At 36.7% G+C, this 12,546-nt stretch overlaps 2 protein-coding genes and 1 pseudogene across 11 annotated transcripts in view; 2 read left to right on the forward strand and 1 right to left on the reverse strand.

The window, feature by feature from the left end:
- The window catches only part of evx1 (even-skipped homeobox 1), a 153,983-nt gene that overhangs the window by 63,066 nt on the left and 78,371 nt on the right, over window positions 1–12,546 (reverse strand). Inside the window, exon 3 of one of the 9 annotated variants that reach the window (XR_012394464.1) lies at window positions 387–3,137. The exons of the other annotated variants lie outside the window; for them this stretch is intronic. The gene's annotated coding sequence lies outside the window, so the exon portion shown is untranslated. Of the gene's footprint in view, window positions 1–386; window positions 3,138–12,546 lie in introns of those variants that run through there. 9 annotated transcript variants of the gene reach the window in all.
- Window positions 2,191–3,048, forward strand: si:busm1-227p06.3p (si:busm1-227p06.3, pseudogene; annotated as a pseudogene). The gene is made up of 2 exons (NR_186844.1): window positions 2,191–2,376; window positions 2,753–3,048. The product of NR_186844.1 is annotated as a si:busm1-227p06.3, pseudogene (transcript).
- Window positions 5,753–7,055, forward strand: hoxa1a (homeobox A1a). Its single transcript, NM_131536.2, has 2 exons — window positions 5,753–6,488; window positions 6,684–7,055. The coding sequence occupies exons 1-2, from the start codon at window positions 5,849–5,851 to the stop codon at window positions 7,031–7,033; spliced, it is 990 nt and encodes a 329-aa protein (NP_571611.1). The 5' UTR covers window positions 5,753–5,848; the 3' UTR covers window positions 7,034–7,055.

Below are 12,546 nucleotides of genomic sequence, written 5' to 3' on the forward strand. Positions count from 1 at the left end.
TTAGCAAAATTGGTTTTAAAAGACATTAAGAAAAGACTAAACGGCCACAGTGTAATGGTGCGACGTCATTTCCTGCAGTACTGGATGTTTTGAAAAGTGCAAGCAATCCCATTGATTGTCCTAACAGTCTTCTATAGGCCTTTCGTGGTGCCTGTGGGAGAAATGTTTTAAATGCCTTTTTTTTTGCCATTTTTAGGCCAACAACAATGCGATGTGTAAAAACATTAGCAACATAAGCAGTTCAATTAATTAATGTTGGTGTTGCTAATAATAATAATAATAATAATGATAATAATAATAGAAAAAAAGTTTGACAGTTTATAATTTATTCACTTAAGGCCAACAATAATAACTTTACAATTAATAATAACTGACATCCACAATAATTTACCAATCTACACTTTATTCGTAAATTTAACAAGACGATCCATAACAAATAACTTAGCGTGCGTTGAACATAGGGGATAAAGGGGATAGTGTGTAAACCTTAATTTGATAAACTCAAATAAGTTTTGTTGAATTAACAGGATGTTTTCGACAACGTGTGAAAAGCTCCATCACCCAGTACGCTAACTTTTTTTTTTCTATTTTCATTCATAGAATAATGCAATGAAAAATAGTTAAACCAAAAACATCCAAAGCAAATAACGTCGTTAAACGTTAATGTATGTAAGTGTAGGCTAAACATGAAACTGCTAAGTCATTACTTCAAGACAAACACGTGAATCTATCAAATGTAGCTTTTTCACCCCCTGTTCTGCCAGGATTTGATTCGAGCACAGCTAGAAGCTTTAAAATGGGTTGCGGGGGAGTCGGTCAGACCTTTTGGCAAGTAAGATTGATCATGTGCAAGCCTGGAACTCTTTGTTTAGTAAATAACCACTAAAACTACAAACGACAAGCACATTTTTCCATAACGTTCAATCAGAATACACATACTATCCACAAATAGCCTACACAGAAATGTAAATCGCTAACAACGTTTTTAATAATCTAAAAGTGCCAGACAACACGCACGCCAGTTCTACTATTCAAATAAGCTAGCTGTATTTCAATTCATTAACTTAGGAGACGCTTTTATCCAATGTGAATAAAGATCGTAAAGAACCAATTTGTCACAGAGCCACATTTTCACTGCAGACTATAACATACAATGTAAGGTTTAGTGGAAGCTAAATTGTGAAACAAAAGAGAGCACAGATAAGGTATTTTGTGAAATTCAGTTTTAGTATTAACACTCCTCACTGTCCAAACATTAAGGATGTGCATGCTTAATAAGGCTCCAATTGAATATTTCGTATGAAGCGTATAATTTACAGAGGACTACGCAGTACTCCGTTGAAACAAGACTGAATGAGAGACTGTGAATCCTTCAGAATATTGAATATAAATGAATTTATCTTTCATGATAGTATTGCATTGAGGTACTGCATAAGTCATTTAAATAAGGATCGTTTTATAAATAATGTATTCTATGCCGATTCTTTGTATTTATAGCAATTTGCTATCTTTAAAAGTCTTACTCTTAAGAAGTAACAGCCTAAACCTTAAGGTAAAAGTGTGTGAGGGGAATTAGAGATTTCATTCATGTGTATTATTTATAGTAATATGAGATGAGCTGAAATTCTGGCCTAGGGCGCATGCGATAAAAAAAAACATAACAGACATAACTTAGCCTCACTGGTTACAGTATTGGGGAAAGACTTATCTCGTCACATAACCGATAAAAACACTTTGACTTTCGTTTTTTGACTACTGCTTTTTTAACGATTGTAATGACAACGATGACCAAAGCGCCAGCATCTATCTTGAGAGTGGAGTTGCTCAAAAAAGTTCTACGGATTGACCTGAACATTGGAATAAACCACAAACTGCCATCAGGTAATGGTAATTCTGCAAAACTTCAAACTGGCTTTGAATGTAATTTTGTCAAATGTCAGCGGGTATAATTATATTTCTTAATAGCCCCACTATAGCATGTTACTATGTTTAAATCAAGAGCGAAAATTTAAATTAAGGCCTCTCCAATCGTCAAACAACACGTTAACTTTGAGCGTGAGACGGGTTTAATAGTCGGCCATCGCTCGCGGAGTATCTTCTGTTTCCTCTGTTGGTGGTTTATTTTCAGAAGTCATCAATCAAACGCTCAGCACTTACGAACCCTCACCCTCTCATCCTTCCTCCTTTTGAGCACAACGTTCCAAGCTTGAGTCACGGGAGTCAGCAGCGCCATGTAGGGCCTCGGCATAGCTTAAATTGTGAAAGCCCATTGCACGCCAGTTGTCTAAAACCTTGGATGCTCGAAAAAATACCAACAAGAAAATTGTCCTTCCACAGGAATGGGTTAAGCCGGTATATTTTGCTTCTCACCAAAAGGTAAGTTTTACCAGAAAAAAATAGGGTAATTTAAGGTCATTCTTTACATCTGCTATTTACAATATTACCCATAAAGCCTGGGTGAAAATTCTGCAAAATGTCTGACTCCGATATTGAATCGATAAGCTTAATGAAGAATGATATATTGCTGTTTAAACACAAGTGGCGCTCATGCATTCATTATAAACTGCTAGTCAGTACCATGAAGACGGTCCATGCTGTTTGCGTCTACAGTGTTTTTCTTGAAACTTTTAAGTGAAGATTGTAATATCACATTTCCTTGTTGGCATTTAAAATTCTAGGTGTTGTAAAGCATTGCTATGTTACATAATGTTAACTTTGAAACGACTGCTCTTTTGTCGACTTATTTTTCCAGGCTCATCGGAGCTTCCCTACAGTGGTTTGTCTTGTAGACGAGGAGGTTCGCGCCGCCTGAGAACAGCACCATTAAACAGCTTTTGGATCAGGAAGGAGTACCACTACAGATACCTTAGCCGACCACGCCGTGTGGAAATAGTCACACTGCTCGAGCTAGCGGAACGCTAGGTCAAAGTCTGGTTCTAAAACCGACGAATAAAACATAAACGTCAAACCAAAACTATGGACATCTACAGAAAACTAGGCAGGAAAAATGTCGATGAGTGTGGTGCAAAGAGCGACGAGGAAGCCTTCATTTGTGGCCCAAGTCATGGCAGATTGGTCGTTGTGGACGAAGAGTCGAACTCATTTTAAAACAACCTGTCATCCATCGCCGGACAGCCCTGTAATGAAAACGACATGCACAATTTTAAATGTTTTCTAACAGATAAATGGAAAAGCATCTGAAAATTATTTTCAGTCAGTTACCAAATGCTCTGGAAAGGGGAACAATAATGCGCTATAGCAAAAAAAAAAAAAAAAAAAAAAAAGCGCCACCCGTGAGATTGTGTTGGGACATCCGCTTTACTCGACACATTATGGATAAGTATGAGAAGGAGATCAACTTTTTAGATCGACTAATGTTTGTCTAATGCAGTTTTACCAATGCTACATATCTCTAGGAAGCACATGATATTTACCAACGTGCACTTATTTCTTCACGGATTAATTTACCACGAAATGAAATCTCCTGATTATCAGAAGGATCAGTGGACAAATGTAAGGATAAATAAGTTTACATTTATAAGAGTAATGTTGTTTGCAGGATATGTCTGATATACGATTAACTGACACACTTATCAAAAACTTGTCGAAGGTAAGATTTTTTTTGCCGTGAGTAGCGCGTATTTAATGTAATGTAGCCTTGCCCACTGCATGCATTAAAAGTTCATTTTTTATGTTTTGTAATTTGTTTATTTTTGTTAAGAATACACATTATTTCTAAGTATTGGGTCAAGACGGTTTTAAGTAAGCACATAAACATTTGAAAAACCATTACTTGTATACTTTCATATGCACTTGCTATGGTATATAAACACATTATACTAATTATAAAATTAAGCAAGTGAAAATGATGGAATGTTGTAAACAATTTAAAGTATGAAGAAAAGTCATAAACAATGTGTAAAGTTAGCTAAGCTTTTATAGTTTGTGTTAAAAGATATAAACGCTGATTTTATGTAATTACGGTTGATGGAAAAAAAAACAGGAAACATAATTTTGGAGAATACTAAAATATAAAAAGCAACCTATTTCTTTCAATTTATGAAAAATTGTGAGCTGCGGAATTACTAAAACTGTACAATTAATCCTAATACATTTGTTATCACTCAAACTCCTAAAACTTTTCAAATGTTGCAATTTATGAAGCAAAACTGTTCAAACGTGTCTCCTTCGCCAAAGTTGGGCTCTTTGTCTCGTACTCTTTTCTCTGCATCGTCAGGAAATACCGAGGAGGATGTTTCTTTTCATGAAACGAACTCATAAATCAAAGTCTTCTAGAAAAGCTGACAGCATCCAGACAATCAGTGTCTGTGAAAATCTGCCCAAATACGTATTTCATTCACCGCTTATCAATATAACGATTTTGGATTCAGCGCAACCCACGTGGACGGATAATAATAATTAATCTTTTTATTGGCGTTTTACACCCCGTCATTAGGATTACACAAAACACTCATACAACATATTTCACTGCACGTCCTCCCCAATTTGTCTTAGTCTTTTTGCTTTTTGTCCTGATTGAAATAACGTTACAAATGTTTATAATGTCTTTATTGAAGATGTTTTAAAATGCTTTTTTTCGTATGAATAAACAAATATTTAATCAACTACAATAGTTTTTATTTTTAGATATTTTTCCCCACATCTAACAGAGTGAACATTTGGCCACTAAGTGGTTCTACAGTTTTTATAAACTATGACTCCATTTCATTTAAGTACATTACACTTTATATTTATGCTGTTATTTTTTCTTGCCTTATTTGTCAGGCTTGTTGCTGTAAAAAAAATAGTGGCATAAGAAATACTAGGCCGTAGTAAGCTTGTGTAAAGCGCCATTTTGAAAAAAGAAAAAAGGTATAAAAATGTCCAATTTCCTCCAGAGGGGGCGCGTGTCTCCTCTGCTCCACATAGGATTGTGGATAAAATACATCGTCTTCCCTGTGATTATTGATCAGTCTGTGAATACTAATCACAAAATAGCATTCAGCAAAAACAGAAATCCCGCTAATGTATTTATTTCAACATGTAAGTTCTTAGTTCCAAGTAAGTTCCAAGTCCTTAGTTCCTTGCTGCTTAATGTTGACAGTTAGCATACATAGACATAGGCTAAATAGCTTATAGCAGTAATAAATATACAGTGGGCTACAGCCAATGTTTTTATCAAGTAGCTAAGCCTAACGTATTAAAAAACAACAAATATAACTGTGCTGGCTACACCGAAAAAATAACAATACGATGAGTGGTAGTCAGTTTATCATTTTTATACACTTACTAAGTTGACGAAAGCCGATACACTAGAGCCTATAGCTGATAGGATATTGCTACCCGAATTGTGAACCAGAAAAAGATACTAACTTTACATAATTTCTTTGTGGTTTTGAGATCATCTTACCTGAAGCATTTCTTTAAAAAAAATCCACACACCGAGAAGCTGATGCTGCCGGGACGCTGTCTGTGAGACAACGTCCCTCTTAGCGTATCTGCCAGCGAATCTATCCTTTCAGCAGAAGTAAAGGTGGGCCTACGTAACGTTGATGGACAAGAGGTCGGCATTTGCATAAGCCTGGTCTTTAACGACAACCTGTCAGTGCAAGGCCACTTAAGATCAAGATGAGACAGCACAACTGATCACTGGCTGACCCAGCCCACGTGACTGTCACTGGTCATTCATATCACTAGCGCCCGAACACCTCCAATCCACGACTGATTGAAGGAGGCAGAAGGGTGCCTCGGCTCAACCCAGGGTGAATGGTGCGACGTTAATCAGTTCCGGGCCCAAAGTTCTGTCAGTGTGGCAACCACGAGCTGAGACGCCCAAGAAGATGACACAATGAGCACATTCTTAGATTTTTCGTCCATAAGTGGTGGTGGAGATGGAGGTAGCGGGGGCTCGTGCTCAGTCAGGGCGTTCCACGGTGATCACGGACTTTCAACATTCCAATCGTCGTGTGCTGTTAGGTTAAATAGCTGCAGTGGAGATGAACGGTTCATGTCCAATATATCGTCACAAGATGTAATTAACTCTCAGCCACAACAGGCCGGCTCGTACCAGTCCCCCGGGACTTTGTCAATTACCTACAGCGCCCATCCAAGTTATGGAACTCAAAGTTTTTGCACTGGATACAATCACTATGCCCTAAATCAGGACGTGGAATCGTCTGTGAGCTTTCCCCAGTGTGGCCCGTTAGTTTACTCTGGAAATATTTCTTCCACTGTTGTGCAGCACCGTCATCATCGTCATGGTTACAGTAGCGGAAACGTTCACCTCCATGGCCAGTTCCAGTACGGCTCAGCCACATATGGTAATAGTTCGGATCAGGCAAACCTTACGTTTGTGGCGGGCTGCTCAAATCCGCTTTCCCCTCTGCATGTGCCTCATCATGATGCTTGTTGTTCACCTCTATCAGATGGCGTGCCCACGGGACAGACATTTGACTGGATGAAGGTTAAACGCAACCCGCCAAAAACAGGTGAGTGACTTAAATTTTACAAGTCGTAATTATTTTTTCTCCCGATACGGAATACAAGTCCTGACTTAATATTGCATGTCCAACACTGGTTACATAAACATCTGAAGAAACCTAAGATATGGGACTTGACATAACAATATAGCCTAGTATGCATACACACATTCATTTATTCTTCTTTTCATTCTCTCTCTTAAGGAAAAGCTGGGGAGTATGGATTTGGTGGGCAGCCAAACACTGTACGCACCAATTTTTCGACAAAACAGCTGACAGAGCTTGAAAAGGAGTTTCATTTCAATAAGTACTTGACTCGCGCAAGGCGCGTGGAGATCGCGGCTTCTCTCCAATTGAATGAGACTCAGGTGAAGATATGGTTTCAAAATCGCCGTATGAAACAAAAGAAGCGCGAAAAGGAAGGTCTTTTGCCGAAATCTTTGTCCGAACAGAAAGATGGTCTCGAAAAAACAGAGGATGCATCTGAAAAGTCGCCCTCTGCACCATCCACGCCCTCTCCTTCACCAACTGTTGAGGCATACTCCTCTAATTAAACAGCTTTCACATTTGTTCTTTCAAATTGTAAACAATAATGCAAAATTGTTTGTGACTTGTCTTATGGTTATTTGTACATCATGTTTTAACATAAGTGGAAGAGTGTTTTAGCGACCAACCGTTTCTAACTCGACCATTTTGATCACTCATTGTTTATCTGTGCACTATTTATGTTAATGTGAAATAACTGTTAATTGTCTTGGGCACTTTGTCAAGCACCTGGATAGAAAGAAGTGGCTTGTGCATTTTTGTGCACAGTAATAACAAATGCTGCACTTTTACGCGCGTCTTAGTTTGAACTTGTAAACCACTTGTCAAAATGTCTACCTCAAGAACCGAAGGAAATAGTGCAATATATTTAGGGGATGCATTACTAGTGAATCTGTTAAATCTTTCGGGAAATAGTGTCTGTAATTGACAAATTCTCTGGACGATGCAAAGTGTTGTTAATTCTTGTGTTGTGAGTTTTGCAGCATACGCAATTGTCTGAAGTTGTTCTCCGGTGATGCTGAGTTTTATCAGTCGGAATTAAAGTTTCCTTTAATTTAGAAATGCGTTAGAAAAAGATCAAGATACGGGTGAAATCATGTGATAATTAAAATGTATCTTATAAGTACAATTTATTCAAATACTGTATTACTTTTGATGGTTCTAATGTCTGTCAACCCTCACAGAAACAACTAACTCTAAAACACTGCTGACAATCTGTCTTAAAAATTTAAACCAGCAATCTAAGCACTATTATTTAATATTTAAATATACATTTTGTGGAATGAACTGTTAAGTTTGATTTATCGATTGCTTGTTTGCAGTCTTAAATCCACCAATAACTAGCTCTCTGCCTCCGTAACTGATATATGCGTCCGCGTGTGGTTCTTTCCTCAGGGACGAAGTGATATTGGCACATTAAGCATGTTTATCCACGATAGAAGATGCGCAATGCTGTCACCGTTATTCGCGGTGACAACCCTATTGACCTGTTAGTTTATCGAAGAGAAACAAAAAACATGACGATCGATTAAATCATCTCAACTATCAAACAAGAATGAGTCGGTCTGACCCCATCAGTGTTGATGGGATGTCTGACTCATGTTGCAGCTTAGTTTGCTTTACAAAGCTGGGAGCGGGGAAGTAGGATAACAATATCTTGATCTGAATAAAATAACACGGGTGTCAAAATAGGTTCCTCAGTCCTCAGTTCATTTCCAATCCTGCTCCAACATACATAGGTTTCAAACAAGCCCGCATGACTCAATTAGATGGATCAGGTGTGTTTAATTAGGGTTAAAGCTAAACTGAGCATAGCTGAGGAGTTTTTCACCTGTGCAAAAACCCTACTTTATATTCTGTGTCTTTAACGTCTTATAACTTCAAAGGTAAAGTACTTTGTACTGATGTTCATGTTGTATTGCAAAGTATTCTGGTTGATATTTAGATGAAATAAGGTTATAGACGGGTTTAGTGAGTAGATTTAAGTGGTCAAAAGTTCAATTTGAGTTTCTTAAGTTTTCGCTAAAGGGTAAGCAGTGTTATTATAGATGATTTTACATAAATAATTACAGCGTAACAAGTATTTTTTTCAATAAAAAAAGTTTTGTTCTATCAAAAAACTGCATGGAAATATAAGTACTATGTTATCTTACCCATAAACAATCATTTTCACGGAATCATCGGCAAACTATAAAACACAATGCAAGTTTTTTTTTCATTTTTATTAACGTTTTTTTCTGACATTTTCAATACGCACGTTTTGACAGCTTATAACTTTACTTTAGATCCACCTGTGATTGTGTATGAATCTGATGGGTACATAAGATTTTATCCTAAATTCGAAGTGTGTTTATACATTGGTGGAAAAACAATAGTTGTATAGAATTATTTTGTACAATAAAATACAGCAAAGTGCTTTCTAGGTTTAAGTTTTAATAAATAAGTTTTAAAATAAACATTTTCCAATTTTGTTTTCTTAATTAAGATTTTTCGTAATTTTTCTTAAGTATACGGCAAACTTACGAAGGCATTAACATGCTTTGCACATTCTGATTTAATTTGCCCAAATGCTTATGTGACAAAATCCATTAAAATAAAAATACGACTTTTTTTTCTCATTTCCAATGCATTTTAATGTAATTTTAAAAAATACATTTAATATAAGTTCATATGTTGACTAACCCTGAAATCGTCCTGTAGATTTCATTACAATATCAAACATGCATGCCTTTAATTTAACATTAAGTGCTGTTTAGACCATAATAAATTGGTTCAGATGTGTATGATGAGTGTTGTAGCTGAACTCTTAAGAAGTCCTCCATAAACAGGATTGAGCATCCCAAGTCTATATATTCAAATAAGTATAATATAAAAATCCGCATTAGACAACCCTTTAAACAATTAGTGGCCTTTATGAAACCAAGAAATAATTTTTAAAAGATCAAGAAGTCACTTTAGATCAATTCAATGCTGCAAGTTGAATGTCCTTACTCCAACCACCAGGATTAAGCTGTATTCGTGACTGTGAAAACATAAATGCGATTAGGTCTATCCTTGCCTATTATCAAAACGTGTCAGAGAGAGAAATAGAGAGAGAGAGAGAGAGAGAGAGAGAGAGAGAGAGAGAGAGAGAGAGAGAGAAAGAAGTTGAAGAAAAAAATTAAGATATGTCATACTTTTTATCATTTATTTGCAAATTTATTTTTGCATATGATTGTAAATTTAATCGTTATTTTGTTTTAATCATATGAAAATATTTCAGTGATAAATCTGATCATCCAATATTCTTGATATACAAGAATTAAAGACGTAAGCATATATACGCAGGTTTCTGTTGTTATATGGTGTATGCTTTAACGTAATTATTTACAACTGTTTACGAAATTGATGAGATTCCGATTTGTATTCAGGACTGACCTGACACTGCAAAAAAAGTGAGCTTTTTTATTTTCCCTAATTGGTAAACGGGCAAAAAAAAATAAATAAATAAACACAATACCGACGGAAGCAAGAAGTCAATAGCGAATCAGAAATTTAATACATAAATGATTTGTCAGTATTAACGAGGTAACAATGTATTTGTGTATCAAAATACATCCACAAAGTATTTATTTATTATTCAAAATAGTTTAAATACTACACTTTCCCATAAAGAAATATTTTATTAAGTTACTATATTCCTAGTTCATACGTTATTAAAACAAGCATTTTCTATTTTACAACGAATGTTTACAAATGCAGCGAACTTCCATCTGATTTTAGAATAGACACGACCATTGAACGGACCTTTACTGTTCTGAATGCATTAAATAACTCATATAATGCTTCCAATGACTCATTTGATTTCACATTCTCCCCTTTTTTGGGTTTGCTTATAGGCTGCTTAAGATGCACGTTGTTTGTCACTTTGATATATCCACCTAATGGACACTAAAGTGCAAAAAACAAACAAACAAATAAATAACTTTAGAACAATTATGAATTCAAAACTTTACCCACTTTGCATTTAGATAGACTTAATGATTTTGACCAGAGGCAAGATACTAGGCATGGGCTGGTATAAAAGTTATTGTATGATAACACATAAATCATTCACTTTTGCTGCTTTCATTAGTTTTAAAAACACAGATTTAATTTAATTTAATTTTCTTGTCGGCTTTGTCCCTTTATTAATCCGGGGTCGCCACAGCGGAATGAACCGCCAACTTATTCAGCAAGTTTTTACGCAACAGATGCCCTTCCAGCCGCAACCCATCTCTGGGAAACATCCACACACACATTCACACACACTTCGGACAATTTAGCCTACCCAATTCCCCTGTACCGCATGTCTTTGGACTGTGGGGGAAACCAGAGCACCTGGAGGAAACCCACGCAAAGTCAGGGAGAACATGCAAACTCCACACAGAAACACCAACTGAGCCGAGGTTCGAACCAGCAACCCAGCGACCTTCTTGCTGTGAGGCGACAGCATTACCTACAACGCCACTGCCTCGCCCAACACAGATTTCTTTACAACACAATAAAAAGACTTACATATACTATAGGAATAGTGTAACAGAAAATTTTAGCCGCTTTAAAACCTTGATTTTTCCAAACCACTTTTCCAAACCACAGTAAATCTTGAAAGCATACTTGCATGATACAGAAATGTAAATATAATTGTTTTGTGCTGTTAACTTATGTTTCAAACCAGATGAATCAGGTCTGAAATAATAAAAAGTAGATTTTTATGATAATTGTTTTTTGGCAAATACTTCTTTAAATGATGCTTTTGAAATCTAAAAAAGCAGGCATTTATGTTGTTAACAAAAACATTAGTGTACGGTCCATCCCTAACCAACTGATGACGGATCTGGTTCACACAGGTATAAAGCATAGAGGAATGCAGCAATTGTACAATTGTACACAAGAAATGTTGTCCCAAGTTTTAAAAGGGCCTTTACTTTAGTGTCATGTGACTACAGTCTTTGTTTATGTTCCATGGAGTCAACCATCCTTTCAGTAAAAAGAACCATACAGTAATAAATGCAGTCACACAAAGTCTCTAATTTTGACAAAAATTAGATAGCAAAGCTTATATAAAAAGAACATTGTAAAATTGTGTTCAATCGAGTATCAGATGGTAAAAGTGGAAGAAATGGGGGCTGAGAGAGGCAAGAGGAACAGATAGAGTAAAAGGACAGAAAGAGAGAGGTCCATCCATCACACTGTCTTAACCTCACTGTGACCCCAGCCTGGCAGCCAATGAGGCACCTCCCGTCTGTGCAAGAGATCGGGTAACCGTGGAGATGAACTGAACATTTTAGCATGCTCTTTTTGTGCAGTCTGTCAACACCTCCCCAACGCCTAAGTACAACTTAACTGATGCAAGAGAAGCACTTGATTGAAATGACTGGAACCACAAATACCTAATACACATATATGCACACACAAAGAGGTTGAATAATGAAACTGAAACACTGTTCAATTTAGTGTTAGAGGTTTCATGGCTACAACTGACCAGCCTGGCGGCCAATCTTCATTGATTGCACACTCTACTAGTAAGAGTGTGAAGGTTTAACTAGCAGAGTAATAGCACAGTTTTGCTTCAAATATTGCAGTGCTCTCTCTGTGTTCATGTGGGTTTCCTCCAAGGGCTCTGGTTTCCCCCACAGTCCAAAGATATGTGGTATGAGTGAATTGAATAAACTAAATTGGCTGTGTGCAAATGTGAGTGTATGGTTGTTTCCCAGTACTGGGTAGCAGCTGGAAGGGCTCCGCTGTGTAAAACACACTGAAATAGTTGGTGGTTCATTCTACTGTAGCGATCCCTGATGAAAAAAGGGACTATGCTGAAGGAAAATGAATATTACAATGTACACATTATGCCTGACAGAGTTTAAAAGAGGACAAGCTATTGTCAAAAGAGGACAATGTCTTGCTGGTGCATTTGTGACCAAGATGGCAAGTCTTTGTGATGTATCAAGAGCCATGCTATCCAGGGTAATGTCAACATACTACAAGGACAAACCACATTCAA

This window comes from Danio rerio, chromosome 19 (assembly GCF_049306965.1).
Source record: "Danio rerio strain Tuebingen ecotype United States chromosome 19, GRCz12tu, whole genome shotgun sequence".
NCBI lineage: Eukaryota > Metazoa > Chordata > Actinopteri > Cypriniformes > Danionidae > Danio > Danio rerio.